Source organism: Tympanuchus pallidicinctus, unplaced genomic scaffold, assembly GCF_026119805.1.
Source record: "Tympanuchus pallidicinctus isolate F22 unplaced genomic scaffold, pur_lepc_1.0 scaffold9, whole genome shotgun sequence".
Taxonomy (NCBI): domain Eukaryota; kingdom Metazoa; phylum Chordata; class Aves; order Galliformes; family Phasianidae; genus Tympanuchus; species Tympanuchus pallidicinctus.
Window position 1 is genome coordinate 417,234 of NW_026294813.1, and position 16,160 is coordinate 433,393.

A 16,160-nucleotide genomic window follows, 5' to 3' on the forward strand; every position below is an offset into this window, starting at 1 on the left:
GCAGCAGGCTGCCCACTGTGCTGCGCTCCTGGCTTGCTTGCTTCGCCTCTTCAGGAAGCAAATGTACAGAGAAGGGCAGGAGGCTGAGCTGTCGTACAAGCTCCTCCTTGTCCTGTTCCCCAGGCCATGTCCTGCACCGGTGCGATCTCAAGCATCCTCTGGTGGCTGGGGCTACACCCTGTGGCTTTCCAGCAAAGCCTCAATTCCCCAGTAGCTCCAATGGATTTTAGGTTCTGAACTCCACTGGTGCTTCTGACAGTGCTTATCCCAAACCACAGGACTTAAACCATTCAAGGCAAGGACATGGAGATGAATTAATTCAGCCTCAATTCATTCTGCCATTGACTATTCTGAGCCCTAAGCAATTTTAACAATCTCTGTGCGTCATAGTGCCAATGTTCAATAACATTTTCTGTTTCCTCAGCATGCTTTATGCTGTACAGAAGGGTTTCTGAGGAATATTATGGTTTATAGTGAACTACAAATGTAAGAATTATAGCAGAGTGAGATCAAAGCGATAGGTATACAGACAAATAAAATTTTATTATTAGTATTTGATCAGCCAGTGGTGTGAATCAGCTGGCAAACGTTTCTGCTTACAAGCCTTATAAGTGAAAGCAGAAGCAGCAAAGCTAAAGCTTTGGATGTTTGTACCTTTTTTTTTTTTCTTTCTTTCTTTCTTTTTTTTTTTTTTTTTTTTTTTTTTTTTTTTTTTTTTTTTTTCCTGAACCAAAGTGAGCTTTTAACAAAAAGTGTTCTCCTGCTTAGTGCAGGAGATGCTAGCATGATACTGAGTTTGGTTATTGTACACAAGGCATGGATGGATCACCTGAGGTCAGTAGTAAAAAGAACATGCCATAAAGCAAACCTCTGCTGAATTCACAATTTTCAGTACTCTGCAGAGTATAGATCTTCACCCCAGCTTCATTTTTTGAAGGTATTTCCTTGGTTTCCCTTTAGATCAGGAATGAGAAACAACTGTATCGGCCGTTCAGTGGGAAATCCCCTCTCCGGAGCTCCTAGGTTTCCTAATTCCAGTGAAAGCTGTGTCTGAGGGGGAGGCTGCTCGGTTTTCCCGTGTCCTTCCAGCAGACCCGTTGTGCGGGAGCAGGAAGACTTCGCTGGGGCAGCAGGAGGAGCCCCGGGTCCGAAGTGCCCCCGGAGCCAGCAGCGGGAGATGGGAGGGAGGGATGCTCCTCTCCTGTCCCTTTGCGCTTAGTGCCTGGAAATCTCCGTGCCGAGCGGGGACGGGCTCTCCCCCCGAGAGCTCTGCAGCTCCGCCAGACAGAGCCGTAGTACTGGCACTGACAGCGCGGGGAGCGAAGCGGGTGGGGTATTCGCGGCTCTGATTTGGACCCTCGTCATGCCCACGTACTGTGTCACTGAGAGAGGAATTCAGTTACCATGGTTTAACCTATCAGTACTGGGACCAAGTGCCTCCCCTCCCAACTGCTCTATAAAAAGAGTCTCTGAAGATGCCCCGGCGGCTCCTCACTGCCGGCTCCGAGCAGCAGGTGCTCAGCGCGCAGGGAGGGGTTGCCGCTATGCCGTCTGCCTTCCAGCTGCAGTGCCACCTCGTCCTCATCCTGCTGGCAGCCTCCAAAGGGGACACCCGCTACCTCGAGGTGAGCAACACGGAGAGCACACCTCTCTGCACTTCTCCACTCTCTGCTAACTTTATCCACAGCCTCGTGCTTTGCTTTCCTCTGTTCCTATTCCCACTGCCCCTGGACAAAAGACTGACATTATCACACACCCCTGCATTTTCATTCATTTACCTGTCCTTTTCTCGACCTTGTGCTTTTGGCTAAGGAACCCAGTCTCCGTGTGTGGGGCTCACCTCTCAGAGGCCGGGTTACTCCTCAATGCAGCAGCTCCCAACTGTTAGCAGCTGTTAGCAGCTGTACCCCTTCTGGAGCAGGGATACAATCTGCCCACATCTGCTCTGGAGAGCTGCGGGGGGGGGGGGCTGCATTTTGTGTTGTCCCATCTTCTTCCCACCGTCTCCCCGCAGGTGAGGGATGCTGGCGAAGATGAGCCCTTCCTGCTCCTCAGCGAAGACCTGAAGCGGGAGCTGTCTGCAGGACACATCTACCGGCGGTCTCTGCGTGAGTTATCTCTGATGGTGGGAAGGTGCAGAGGGAGCTCGCGGCTCTTCGGGAGCGATGGGGCCGAGGGAAGAAGGGTAGAGTGTTATAATTTCGGAAAGCTGAGGCAGGGATCTCTGAGCAGGGCTAGGGCCGGGGCTGCGGTCTCATCAGTGGGAGGGTATTACACTCACAGCCCCAGGCAGAAATCAGCTTCAGCAGATGGGGTGGGTGGAGAAGCTGTGATGAGTGAGGAATCTGAGGGAACTCAGGGTCTGCACACCTGTGTGCATGCACAGCAGTAATTTTGCACCCTGATGCGTTGACGTGTCACACCAGTGAGCATCCCCTGGAGCTCAGCAGCTTTTGGGTTCACCCGTGACCCCCTCCTCCCCGCTGCTGGATCTATCCCTGCTGTCCCCGTGCCTGACAGCAGGCACTGGCTGTGTGCTGCCTGCAGGCAGAGCAGAGCCCGGCCCTGTCTCTGCAGGCTGCATTGACATGCTGAGCATTGAGGGGCAGTTCACCTTTACTGCCGATCAGCCCCAGTTGCACTGCGCCACATTCTTCATCGGTGAACCTGAGGAGCTCCTCACCATTGAATATGACTTTGTGAATATCGACTGCCAAGGAGGTGACTTCCTGAAGGTAGGGAGCTGCTGTTTGTCTCCATCCCTGCTCTGGATACTGGGTGCTGGCTGTGTGTGGTAAGGGTATGTGTATGGGTATGGTAAGGCAGCGCACATGCATGAGTGCCTGTGTGCACACAGAGCTTTTAAAAAGCATTTGTGACTGACTGAGAAGTTGAATTTGCACAAGCTAAGGCTCTTGACCCACTAGAAGGCTGTTCTCATTACTTGTGTTATCCCGCAAGCCGTGCAAGCACTGATGATGCGCTCTCTGCTGTTATTGAGCCAGGATCTCCATGCTCAGGGCACTGGTCAGTTAGGATGTGGATATTTGCAGGAAGGATTTTCAAATGACCCTGCCAGAGGTTTTCAGAACACTTGTTCTGACTCAGTGGGAGGTTTGTGACAAAGAGCAATTCATACTCGAGAACAGGAAAACTTTGCTGAAGCATTCTGCTAGCAGACAGAAGAGTTGGATGAGATCTGAAGTCAGTTGTGGAGGTGAGGGCGGGCAGGAGAGCATCTGTTTGCTCCTCTGTCACCATACTGCACTCTGAACACAGCACTGAGCTCTGTGTGCAGCAGCAGGCTGAGCTGCTGAGGAGCCCTGTCTTTCTGCTCCTTGCTGGGGTTTCCCCAGATGTTGCTGCAGGCTGTCTCAGCCTTCTGTGTGCTCAAGTACTTCAAACTCAGAGTTGTTTTCAAAAGCTGGGCAAACACCAAGTGATCTCCAGGGCTTTGTAATAGTTTCCTTCCTTTGATTATTGTGTCCCCAGTTCAATCATTATGCTGCGGTATTTCTACAGGTAGCTTTTCTCTGATGTAATCTGAGCAGCTGCTTCACAAGACTTCCAAAAATTTTCAGTATCAGCAAATCAGGAGACCAAGTCCTGCAGCTCTGCCATCAAAGCATCCCATGCACATTCACAGAATTACTCACCATATCAGTTGCAGGATCTGCTCCTCAGATGCTTGAAATGTTAGAAAGGAGCGCAGATGGAGTTGCTGGGTAGGAGAGGGAAACAAGAGGAAGGTAACTTCATAGCTGTGCTGGAGTTAACAGCTTTCGTTTCTGACACATTTCTCTGCTCATGGGAAGGGCAATCTTTTTGCTATTTTTATTGTGGGGGAAAGATTTGTAGACAGTGCCGACTAATTTCTTGCCAAGTAGGCAGAGTTGGTGCTGCATTCCGCTGGCTAGAGTCTACTCAAAGAAAAGACACAGGAGAGTGTGCCAAAAATTCCTCCCCAGAGCTTCATTGTGCTTCTGGGCTGAAATGAATGAGGCCCCTGGGCTCGTTAAAGATAAGCTGAAGATACAGATAGTGGAAAACTACAGGCCAGGTCAGTGGACCTAGCGGTCAAGGCACAAGAAGACAACTTTCTTTGATGTGGCTTTCACATCAGGTTGGCCAGAAGCCAGTTTTAGTAGCAATGGAATTGCTATACTAATGAATCCAGAATCTGATATCAATTTGATGGTGTTAAAGCAAAAAGAACTGTTTCCATCAAAGATGCGTCACCAAAACAGTCATTTGAAGGAAATAAAAACAAAATTAGGATACCTGTTCTATTCCTAAGTATTGACTGAAGCTTGGATTAAATGCTAGGGAGTATATAAACAGAATTTTTGGTTTTATTTGGAGGCTCTGAATTGGCCATCAAGTGTCAAAGCAGTACCCATAATACTTTACACTTCTCTTCTCTGCTGGCAGGATGATACACAAAAGTCCTGGTTACAATTGTTGAACCCCTGCAGGTTTTTGATGGCTGGATACTCAAAGGAGAGAAGTTTCCTAGTTCCTTGGACCATCCCCTCCCCACTTCCCAAAGGTACACAGACTTCTGTGAGAGTGGTGCTGTCCAGAGGAGTATCAGGTCATCACAGAATGTGGCAATGATCTTCTTCAGGATTCACCACCCAGGCAATGGATTTACGATCACAGTCAAGAAGAGTGCCAACCTCTTCCGTAAGTCTGATTTCGTGTTACCAAGTGGCTTGCAGTTTTGGTAGGAAGCAGAACAATAGTGTCTGTTGGTACTGACTTCTCTGATAATGTCTGCACTGACACAGTTCTGGTGAGTTTTTCCTGAGTGTCTGACTGTTTCAGTGTACATCTGTGCAGGAGAGAGAAAAATAACAAAGTACGGAAGAGCACTTGAGCATTGCTTCTGTTTTAGAATAAGAAGGATCTTTCAAAGCAGATGTCTCATATTGAACACTGTTACATCTTATGATGTTTGGTTTGAGCAAGTAGTATTAAACCAGAGATTTTAATCTTAGCAACTTCTGAATATGAGTGAACAACAAGGAAAAAGTATTTGAAAAAATTCAACAGTACATTTAGTATACAAAATGGTGATGTGAGAAGTGTTGTGTGACTCCAAGAGTCTAGTTGTAAGTTATTTCCCTAAGTCTACAAGCTGCCAGGGCACAAATAATGGTCACTTGCATCATTTTTCCAAAAGTGGTAGTGATGCAAACAACAAGTGTGAGCTGTTAAACTTTAAGACAAAATCGGTCTGTGCTGTTCTGGTTCCACAGAAGAGTTTGGGTTGGAAGGAACCCTCAAAGGCCGTCTAATCCAACTGTCCTGCAGTGAACAGGGACAACTACAGGTAGATCAAGTTGCTCAGAGACCCATCCAGCCTGACCGTGTATCTCCAGGGACAGGGTGTTTCAATGGGATATGTCACAGGGTAAGGAAACCCCGCAATGAGGAGCAAGATAGGACCTGTGGTTTGCTGGCAGTATCAGGTGATAGCAAGTGAAAACAAATGAAAGCCTTGCATACATGTTTACCGTTCTTCAAAGTGGCAAAAAGTAGCTGATGTGTGCATCTGGGGCGCGTGCTCTCCCAAGGACAGGTCATCCCAAAACTCTGCCAGACCTGATACTATGCCGTAACCGGTGGATGGAGAATTTCTAAGGAACAAACGCTCTTCAAGAAAACCTAAAAATACCACGTGTATTTTTCAGCATCTGTCTTCAACTCTCAGCTGTTAAACTGTGTTCTTTGTAATTTCTAGAAGTACATGATTTTACTACATGTGGTCAGTAATGACAATACAACTAACTCTTGTACCTTTTCCTGTGCTCCAGCTTGCAATGTCATCTCTCAGACTCCCTCAGGAAGGTTTACCATGGTCATTCCTCATCAACACAGAAACTGCAGTTTTTCTATAATTTACCCAGTGGTGATAAAAATCTCCGATCTCATCCTGGGACACTTAAACGGCCTCTTTTTAAAGGTGAGTTGTTTGTTAGCTGGCGAATAACTGCTACGTGCAGTTTTCTTGGTGGGCTGAAATAGGGGTGGCCACAGCGCTGGCTGTTGACAGTGTGTGTGCTCCAGAGCAGTGTGTGCTCAGCCTGACAGCTGGGCCCCCAGAGACCAAAGCTGGGTCTGTCTGTTGCCTCTGTAATGTTGCAGAGACAAAACAACAGTGCAAAGTGCCATTAAGACATGTAAATATTTTGTACTTTAAAAAGGGTAAGAATTACATTAGAAATAAAGGAGTGCTCTGCCAGAGTTGTCTGCCAGCATTTAAACTTATCTAAGAAGTACGTAAGTTGCTCCAAAAGTTATGTCTTCCATATATTTCTATGGAAACTACAACAGATACAAAACACAATCCACAAAACGTAGCTCAATTCAGTAGAGAAAATTCTCAGCTACAGAATACCCAACATAGTCACCAGTGTTGGCCAGTTCATGGGGATGAGTTGAGATTCTCTTAATTTCATGATGTGACAGTGTGTATGGACATTTGTATGTGTTTAACTTTCATGTCACTGTTGCCACTGCTGCAACACACTGCCTTGCTGTTCAGGCTCCATAAACATTCAGCAAGCATCAGTGAATGTCAGTGGGTGGTATTTTTCTGCGTGGAGGAACTCAGTGCCCCACCTTTACTTCATGTTCATTTCCATGGGAGACACCATTGTGTCAAACTGCCTTTCTGTTGCCACCTGTCGTACAGCAACAAAACATAATGGAATATTGGTGGGAAGGTTCAGCCTCGACTGCTGTTCCACCAACAGCTGCCTCTGTCATTGTGGGACAGCATCGTAAGGTAGGAGACATTACTTTTGGAACAGTTCTCATAGCAAGCACTTTGAACAGAGAGGAGACATGGATTATGCAGCAGAATATTATCACAGTGGAAATCCAGCTACATTTGGCTGATCCTCTGCTCATTGTGCTGAGCATCTGGCACACATCATTTGGTGCTCTGTGATGACCAGAAAGAGAGGACAAGAGATGCTGGTGTCATCCTGTGCTTGGAAGGTCTAAAAACGTGCTGGTAGCAACATGTCAGAGAAGCAGCAAGGATGTTTGTCTTCTGCTGCCAGTGAGACTGTAGCCTCAGTCCTCCCTGAGGCTTGCCAACATCTAAGCAGCAGTCAGGGCCCATGACCATCGTGGCATCGTGGCAAGGTGCTAGCAGGAGACAGGGCATGAAAAGGTACGCATAGAGGAAGCAGGTTGGTGAACGGGCAGACAAGAACCAGTGGCAGTGTCTCTGTCAGTGGAAAATATGAGCTCATTCATTTTTGATTTTGAGGGGTTTGCCTCAAAAAAAAGTTTTAAAGAGTTTAGAGTAAAATGAAGACACAGCTATTTGGTTTTGTACCTCAGCATGTGTGTGTGCTACCCCAGCATGAAGGACGGCATGAATGACAGTGCTAAGAGTATCTATTTTTATTAAGGTAAGGAATACATGATAAATGTTAGCCATACATGCTGATTGGCAGCAAGCGCTGATCTGCTAATGCTGCAGAAAAAGAAAACAAAAAATGAAGAAACAATTTATTAACAGTATCCAGGCTTCAGAACTTGGGTAGAAAGAGTAACTTGCACCTAAGCTGATAGAGGAAGAGAAGTTAGGAGCATCTCAAAAGTCTGATAGCAAGGCCTAAGACTCAGGAAGAAAAAATTACAACCCTCGTGGAGGCTGGAGAGCTCTGGAACAGCACTGGACAGAAGCAAGGAGCTTTTAAGGATGTTTAAATCTCACTTGTACAGTGAAGGAGAATAAGAAGTGTTAAGGAGTGATCAATGAAATGGCAGAGTAGATAGGAAGAGGTCAGGAACAAGGCTCAGCAGTTCTGTGCATTGACCAGCTTGCAGTGCTGGAGACAGGCTGCTGACCAGACAGTGGGAATTTGGTTTGCAGCGTGGTGCCTGCGAACAAAACCAGCCACAACTTGTTGGCTTCAGCTGCCCTTTGTCATCTCTTTGCCTTACATGCTGCTTTCACAAGGACACTTAAGATAGAGAAGAGATAATTCACTGCATGCCAGCTGGGTGTGGGCACATGTGCAGCGCTGACTCTGTTCATTTGGTTAAGGTTTGAGCACCCAGGATTAGATTGCTTACCTGTGCTGGGAGCAATTGGATCAACATCTTAACTACATGCCAGTGATTTTTCAAAGCCTGCTTAGGTCTTTATTTGGAGTTTTTTCAAGAAATTAATTTATAAACGTCAAATTGAAATCCTATTGCTTGAACAGCCTAATTTTTAACAGGCTTGAGCATAAAGTACTTCTGAATCCTGGTGTTGACTGCGGTCCTGTCTACAGAATTGTTGTTTTCATCAAAACATGGCAAGTAATTTTTATTTTCTGTCTTCTTAGAATCCGTCAGTGGGCTGTGCAGGAGTGGGGGACTTTGTGGAGCTGTTAGGAGGTACTGGCTTAGACCCATCCAAGATGTTTCCACTGGCTGACCTCTGTCATTCCTTTCATGGGTCTGGTGAGAGCTCCTCCTTCCTCATCCCCCTCTACAAATGAACATGTAACTGGAGGGGCCATGCACAGCTCTCCTAAGACAGGTTTCCTTCAGACAGGTGAACCTGACATGTAGCAAAAACATGAGAGCCAGCATCCAGGGGCATAATGCAGCACACCCATAAACAGCTCTATTTGCCCCTGCAGGAATTATGATAATAAGATTAAGCTACACATATTTTTAAAATACTTATGACAAATATGATTATTGATGTCAACAGAAAAGCCTGGAAATTCGTAATAAATGCAGGCAGAGTTGTTACAATTCAGCTATGGCATTTGAACTGCTTTCCTGGCAGTGTAAAGGAAGGGAAATCACACTTCAACAGTCTGGGTGCTTCCAGCATTGTGATGTAGTTAGTTTTGGAAATCTCCAGAGCAGGATGTCTTTACCCCTTACCTTCGACTTCTAGTATCCAACTGCAGCAAGTGCAAGCACACACCACCTCTGTGTCCTATAAATGCATGACTGCAGGTGGGTGGGAGGGTGAGCAGCATCTGCCAGAGTGAAGGCTGCAGCACCTGATGAAATAGCAAGACTATTACAAAGGAAGACTAACAAATGTAAAATAAGGTATTTAGTCAGCAATACCAATGCTAGCCAATCGTTGCTATGCTAAAATATTATTTGTTTCTTTGTTTCTATTATTAGCTTATAATTCTCAGTGCAACAGACCATTTTTCTCTCTCTCTCATATAATTTTATCTTAATGTCTTCTCTCTGTTTTTTCCCTACTTAGCCCAAATGAAGGTTGGTTGTGACAATACTGTGCTAAGGATGGTCTCCAGTGGCAAACACATCAATCGTGTGACATTTGAGTATTATCAACTTGATCTGCAGGAAATAGAGAACAGGAAGGAGAATAGCATTGAAGAATTCTGCTTCCCTGGTATCTGAAAAACCAGACAACACATTTTCATGTTGCTAATCATAATAATGTTCTGGCAAATAAAAAAAATGTAATTTTTCCTTCAACCAGCTGTTGGTTTCAAGCCTTTCTACTGTGCAAGGATTTCATTTTATTTTCTTCCTCATACAAATCAATCGTTCATATGAGCAAGGAGGAAAAAGCATATTTTTCTTCATTACTACAATTATTTTCTGCAGTATTTAAAATCATGTACTACACCCCAAATCAATAACAAGAACAAAAGGCTAAGTTTCCAGTACATGTATTATTAGGGGAATATACACAAAAATCCTACGTGTATCCAGTCAGAGCACATAAAAAAAACAACAGTATGTGTAAACTTACTGCAGAAGCTTTATCCTTTTATATCAAGAATGAACAAAAATATAAGGTGGTTGAATACATTTCCAGTTCTGTAGCAGGAAATCCAACATTAATGTGTGTAAAAATGACTTGTTTGTTTATGAATATAAATGTACTATTTAATGACTTGTTTTTAATAAAAATTTATGGCATGGGTATTTCCTTACGTGAATCCAAACATGAATAAATAAATTCAAAGAGTTGGCAAAACATTATCGGGTTGTATTTTTCTGAAAAGCTCTCTTAACATTCTGGTTAAACTTCTTAGGTCTTATACAGTTTTCTGGAAATGATGACTGTGAGCATACCCAGCTGTAAAACTGTGCAGTATTAAAGTGACATTATGGGCAGAGCTTTGGTTTGCTGATTTCCATACCCATTCAGGTGCAGTAGGTGCCAGCTGTTCTCTTTTATGATGTTTTCAGTCAAGTGTCCAGTAGATCCATGGAGGCAAGTTATTTTTCCAGACCTTTGCTGATCTCTAAGAGGAGTGTAAGCCTGGTGAGCTCTAGGAAGCACAGCAGAGGACCAGGGCTTTGAGCTTGGAAGCATTAAGATGGATTTGCATGCTTTTTGGAGGTGCTACCTTGCAAACACTGGGGTCAATGGTTCCTTCCTTGATGTTCAATTACAAACACTGATTGATCCAGTTGCATGCCTGAAACCTTCAGAGCTGATCTGTGGCTCTTTATCTTACATTTGGTCACCAAAAATCAAGTGTCTTGAGTATTCAGCAGCTGTGTAGTTATTTCCTTTGCTCCAGCAGAAGTGGGCAAAAACCTCAGGATGCCTTAGGCTTTGCCTTGGTAGAGTTTTGTGAACTCAGCTCTGGATATTAGCTAACTTAATAAAAGAGGTTATTAGCCATCTTACTAACAGATGGATGGCAGCATGGTCAGACTTAGGTGAGTGTGTCAACACTGCACGACTGTGCAAATGGAAGAGATTATGTGGCTATTTTAGGTTTTTATCCCGAAATCAGACAAAACCTTTTGAAATTTCCAGCAGCTTAGAGAGAAAAGCACTCCTCAGGGAGAGCCTAGGACCTGCAGCGCTGAAGCCATACTGCTGCTGGCTACTCCAAGGAAAGGAGACCCTCGCTTGTGCCCTGGGACAAGGGCTCTGGGCCACCATGTCACTGCTCCATCCCCATCTGACCCTCCACAGGTCTCCTGGGCCCCAATTGTGATGCTAACTGAGAGGAAGGAGAGCAAGGGCTTTAAAGTATTGCTCCTTGATTTCTGAAGAATACTCAGTAAGGAGGAGATGAAAACACAATGACAGACTTCAGGTCAATCAGTTCAGGACTAGATCACTGATGGAATAAACTCACAACCTCTTGCTTAATTTTGCTGAATTGTGGAATTTTCCATCTTTCAGTCTTGTTTGATTTTTTTCCCCAATACTAACACAACTTAATTACCTCCAAAACAGAAAATCTTGATAGTAAAGACACTTAATGCTTAGAGATTGAAGATTTTTCTTTCCAAGGTGTAGAGCAGTTGTTTCTATTACTAAGAAAACTTAGCATTATAGATAGAGGAGAATGAAAACCAAAACTCTGTGGTTGACAACATAATCTATTGCTTTTACTTTGTATGTACTATTCAAGTATGTGGTGGTGCTGGAACAAGCAGTAACGTTACCTGTTCTTTTCAATCCATATAAGTCTGAACACCATCTATCATATCACTCCACTATGTTGTATGTCTTGAATGAAAGATAGACCCCACCCAGCTAGTAGACCTTTGGTCTGTGTTCTAAGCTCTATTTCATGTACAAAATCAATACTCACTTCAACCCAGGCCCTTGTATTTATGGAAGCCTCTGTCACTTCAGCAACTGCAGAACTTCAGTCTTCAGAAATCAACTTACAGATGTCAACTGTCACAAACCCTCCCAGGCTTAGTTCTAGAGAAGTGAGAATGCATGGATTCTCTTCAATGGAAAAAAAAAAAAAAAAAAAAAAAAGAAAAGGCAGTGTAAGATACTGTCTCGCTCCAATTTATAGGAGGGAGATGAGGTTCTTTAATATCTGTATACCCGGTGTGAGATTAAGAAACAACGGTTCATATGTTGTTCCATCCAATTTATTACTAAGACGGGAAGGGAGACGGGGAAGGGAAGGAGTGCGATAGAAAAGATGGAAAAGAAGCAGGAGTTGCGTAAAGCGGGGAGAGTCACCAGCAGGATCCAGCAGCCGTCCCGTTGCACGGTGTTTGAAGGTCCCGGGCAGAACGCAGCAGAAGACGGGGAGCAGCAGCGTGGCCGGCCTTGGGCAGCAGGCAGGTAGACGAGGAAGTCGAGGAGCCAATTCTTGAAGCAGCAGCAGCGGTCAGGCAGCAGGCTCAGGAGAGTTCAACAGTATGCAGGAATCCCCTCAATCTTCAGGAATCCCTCTCTCTCTCTCCCTCTTCATGAGGAATCTGTTGTCAGAAACCTTGCCGTTCTTCATGAGGAATCTGTTGTCAGAAACCTCCCGTTCTTCATGAGGAATCTGTTGTCAGAAACCTCCGTTCTTCTTGAGGAATCTGTTGTCAGAAACCTATCCTCGTGGTTTTCAGTTCCTCTTTTATCCTCCTTGTTCTCCTGCCTACGTGACAAGGATGGGCCTTGAGCAAGAGTCATTGAGTACCCCCTGAGATGGCCATCATCCGGAGATAGGTCCACACAAAGGAGCACTTCACAGCTATTTAGCTGCAGCTCATCTCGCTCTCGTTGCCCCTGGCCTTGTCCATCTGCATTCCCCCAGACAAAGGATTTCACAATCCTTGCTCGGGACTTGTCTGGACTTGAACAAGTCCATCTGTGTCCCCAGCAAGCTTTGAGACACAGAAGTTAACAGAATAATAACTTACAGAGTAGTATCTTACAGATACGTATGAGTAACATGAATATATGTTGAAAAGATAAAAAAGAAAACATTGGTTAACAAGGTTATAGTCTGACGGCTTACAGGAGCTGGAATACCTCCTAATAATAAAATAAAATAAAATAAAATAAAATAAAATAAAATAAAATAAAATAAAATAAAATAAAAATGAAATAAAAATGAAATAAAAAAAATCAAGCTCCTAACAATACAAATTGAACAGAAGTCTTTGAAGGGGCGTTGTATGCAAATATTGGCTTTGAGAAGTATTTCTATCTCCACGAATTAGGTATTCTGACATTTTACATTGTAGGCAAAATAATCAAAACTTGCAATTAACATCAAAACACACAAAATTGTTGGGAGATGTGATTTAATAGTTTAGAGCAGACTCTGATGTCCAAGACTGAAACACTTTCACCATGTTTTCAATCTGACATCACTACTGGTGTCCCCCTAGAAGTGGTAGCTTAATAATGCACTATATAGGAGTGCCTTCACAGGTTTGCATGGAAAACTACTGAACTTGAGCTGACGGGTTGACAATGACTGAAAAATTCTTCAGCACCACAGGACCTGCAGAGAAACCTAACTTTTGTTATTTATGTTGTTATTGTTATTATTTGTTGTTGATGGGGAAAGGGAAAAAATCAATAATTACTACTGGAATCTCAACCATAAAAAACAGCAACATAAAGGAAATGATTCAACTCTCACATTTCTGTAGCAACATGAAATCCATGGTGGCTACTCAGAAAGAATTGCCCAGACAGTGGCTAAATTTCCCATCTTAAATAAGATTTAATGATTAAAAGTCTTGTATTTAAAGACCACACAACACATCTTTCACTTCAATGAAATAAATCAATAACAATTGCAGAGGTGTAAAGAACTGTGGTAATCCTTTGCTGTTAAAATTACCCAGAAGAGAAGATGGAAATGTCCTGGAGATAGTGGTAAGGCAACTAGAGCACCTGCCCTTACAGCAGTGCTGCCTTGCCTTTGTAAGGATCAGTCAGCCAAAACAACTTTTGTTGCAAGGCTTCTGGCAATAGAAGGGAAACATTTTCATGGGACCTGCCAGCAGCAGATAACAGCTTGATACAGACTTATTCTAGTATTTTTTGGTCTATAACAGAAAGAAAACTCTTCAGGAACAAAGGTGATTCTTAACATGTGAAGGGTAGGTAAATTTTAAAAAATTATTTAGAATTACTTCTTTTGGGGGTAAAAGCACCACAGAATGTTTATAATTTAAGAAGACTGAAGATCATGAGACTTTTCAATGATTTCCTGCCTTGTGAGGTGACCTCAGTTTTTTTGCCAACGAAACAGTGAAAAAACTTAGAAATCCTTCTGCAGTAATGTGCAACGCCCTGTAATAATATATAATAGCTCTTGTGAGCTAGAATTGTTCTGCTAAACTAATGTTGATTTTATCTTTTATGACTGACAGTGAAAATAAGTGCTCAGAAAAAGACAAGTGCCATCTTTCTGAATGGCACTTTTTTTTTTTTTTAATGACTTTTTAAATGTCTTCTAGCATTGGTTCCATGAGCCTGTGTACTGTGCTCAGCAGAGAGCTGATCCCATGAAGATTTGTAATAAGAAGGAGGTAGAACAGCAAACAAAGTAGATTTGCGGAACACATGAGATGCTTGATCATATAACCACCTTCCTGCTGAATATCTAATCCTGAAAATTTTAAATGCATCTCTATGGCCACCACTCTGCACTGGCTTCATATGCCAAGCAGATTATATGCTACTTATAGGGTTCATATGATTTTGTGCATATAGGGTGTAGAAGGCTCTGAACTCCAATGTTATGCACAGGAATGTATGTGGCAGCAGTTATGCAACAGCAACCAAATTCATTTTTAAGAGCTTAAAGAAATTTCACTTTTTTTCCATTAAATGCATACTTCTTAGGACCTCAAAGCTTTACTTGCTCAGTTCTGAACACAAGCTAAATTATACTTCAAGGAAGTGATTCATTACAGTCATTTTTATTCAGTGCCTCACTACTTTGGGTATCTGAGTAACTTTCTTGTTGATAAATTGACAGAGTTTTCAATTTCTTTCCTCACACTGCTTCTTATCTTTAAAGATCAGCAACAACTAATCATAGCAACTATGGATTCTGTATGCACATCACTTCCTATTAAAGGAAATGCAGTATATTACACGTGAGTCACTACAAAATGAAATTTTCATTATCTGTTCTTTTGAATAAAATTGATATTCATGGTACCGTGCTGCTGAGAATTACCATCAAACCATCAATTTATGTGTTGACTAATAGGTTTTTTTATAACTTTTCCCCTCAACATGAAAGCAAGCAGTTTTATAACCAGAATTAGCCTCTCCTCCATACTTAGCAGCCCATAGGAGGACTCACACAGCACTCTGAAAGATCCAAGCATATCTTTAATATCAAGTGCTCAGTGCCCATTTCATGCAGAACACATTGTCCACAGATGTCCCACCATGGACAGTCCAACCCTGGTGCAGGTATTGGAGGTTCTCCAGAGCCAGCATGGTGTTCTGCAGTATCACCTGGACCTGGGACACCAGAGGTGGAGGAGTAAGTGCTTCTGACCTTCAAGCTCACAGGCAAGAGCTCAGATGTCCAGCTCTCCTTCTTCCATGCTGTCATATCCCCAGCTTTTTTTTGCTTGTGCCCACAGTGCATCACAGACCTGAACATTACAGCCTCCCACCCCAAATCTAGGCAAACTGTTATCACTGAAGTCAATCTCAGCTCCTGTCCCATGGCAGATGCCGAGTCCTGCTGATGGGAAGCAGGCACTTGGGAAGGGCTCTCTTTTGCGTGTGAGAACAGCAGAAGCTGTTCTGTCATCTACTGAGGCCTAGTGACCATTGTACATGCCTTAGAAACTCACAGCCATAGGAAGGCACTGGCATATATTTAAGCAAAATATTATGTAAAGCTCAGTCATTAAAACTATCTGAAGCAGTAGTAAAGGGTATGATTGAGTATTTATCACACAATAAAAATGAAGATTACAGAATCATCAAAACAGCAGGTGATGATATATCATAATAATTTGTCTTAAGAACAATTATTCCACCTTCGGAAAACTCAGCTTTAATTAACTGACAGATGCTAGCAAATATCTCCAGCACAGTAGAGCTGACTGAGTTCAGGCAGAAGACTTGGTGATGATGACTCCTTCTGACATCTTGTTCAGATGTCGAAGTTTTGATTATGCTGATGGGGAACTTGCTGAGATCGCTGGTGGATCCCACCTTGCTGACTCTGTTCCCAGTGTACTTTTCCTGATGGGGAGTAATTACACAAGGTACCCAGCCCAAGAGAAGCTGGAGTGCAGCTCCACAGTCTGCAGCCGCTACCAGCATGAGGTGTTGTAGCGCTGCAAGCCAGATCAGGTGCCTCTGACATCAAAAGTACTTAGATGTGGGTTTTGCAGATCTGAAAAAGATTTAAGGTATAGAGCTGAGGACGCAGGGAAATAATAAA

At 43.5% G+C, this 16,160-nt stretch overlaps 1 protein-coding gene and 1 long non-coding RNA gene across 2 annotated transcripts in view; one reads left to right on the forward strand and one right to left on the reverse strand.

Annotated features, from left to right (window-relative positions):
- The window catches only part of LOC128074677 (uncharacterized), a 406,066-nt gene extending 393,423 nt beyond the window's left edge, over positions 1–12,643 (reverse strand). The window contains exon 1 of the long non-coding RNA XR_008203263.1: positions 12,261–12,643. This is a non-coding gene — a long non-coding RNA (uncharacterized LOC128074677). The remainder of the gene's footprint in view (positions 1–12,260) is intronic.
- Positions 1,248–9,999, forward strand: CRHBP (corticotropin releasing hormone binding protein). The gene is made up of 7 exons (XM_052670725.1): positions 1,248–1,625; positions 2,015–2,108; positions 2,578–2,735; positions 4,476–4,686; positions 5,820–5,968; positions 8,358–8,475; positions 9,251–9,999. Exons 1-7 carry the CDS (start codon positions 1,476–1,478, stop codon positions 9,406–9,408), a joined length of 1,038 nt encoding a protein of 345 aa, XP_052526685.1. The 5' UTR covers positions 1,248–1,475; the 3' UTR covers positions 9,409–9,999.
- Positions 12,644–16,160: the final 3,517 nt, after the last annotated feature.

Excerpts from the sequence above, each read along its gene's own strand:
- CRHBP (XM_052670725.1), top strand. The coding sequence starts at position 1,476 with ATGCCCCGGCGGCTCCTCACTGCCGGCTCCGAGCAGCAGGTGCTCAGC. Across the intron at positions 4,687-5,819 it reads GAAGAGTGCCAACCTCTTCC|CTTGCAATGTCATCTCTCAG; the intron begins GTAAGTCTGATT and ends CCTGTGCTCCAG. Across the intron at positions 5,969-8,357 it reads TAAACGGCCTCTTTTTAAAG|AATCCGTCAGTGGGCTGTGC; the intron begins GTGAGTTGTTTG and ends CTGTCTTCTTAG.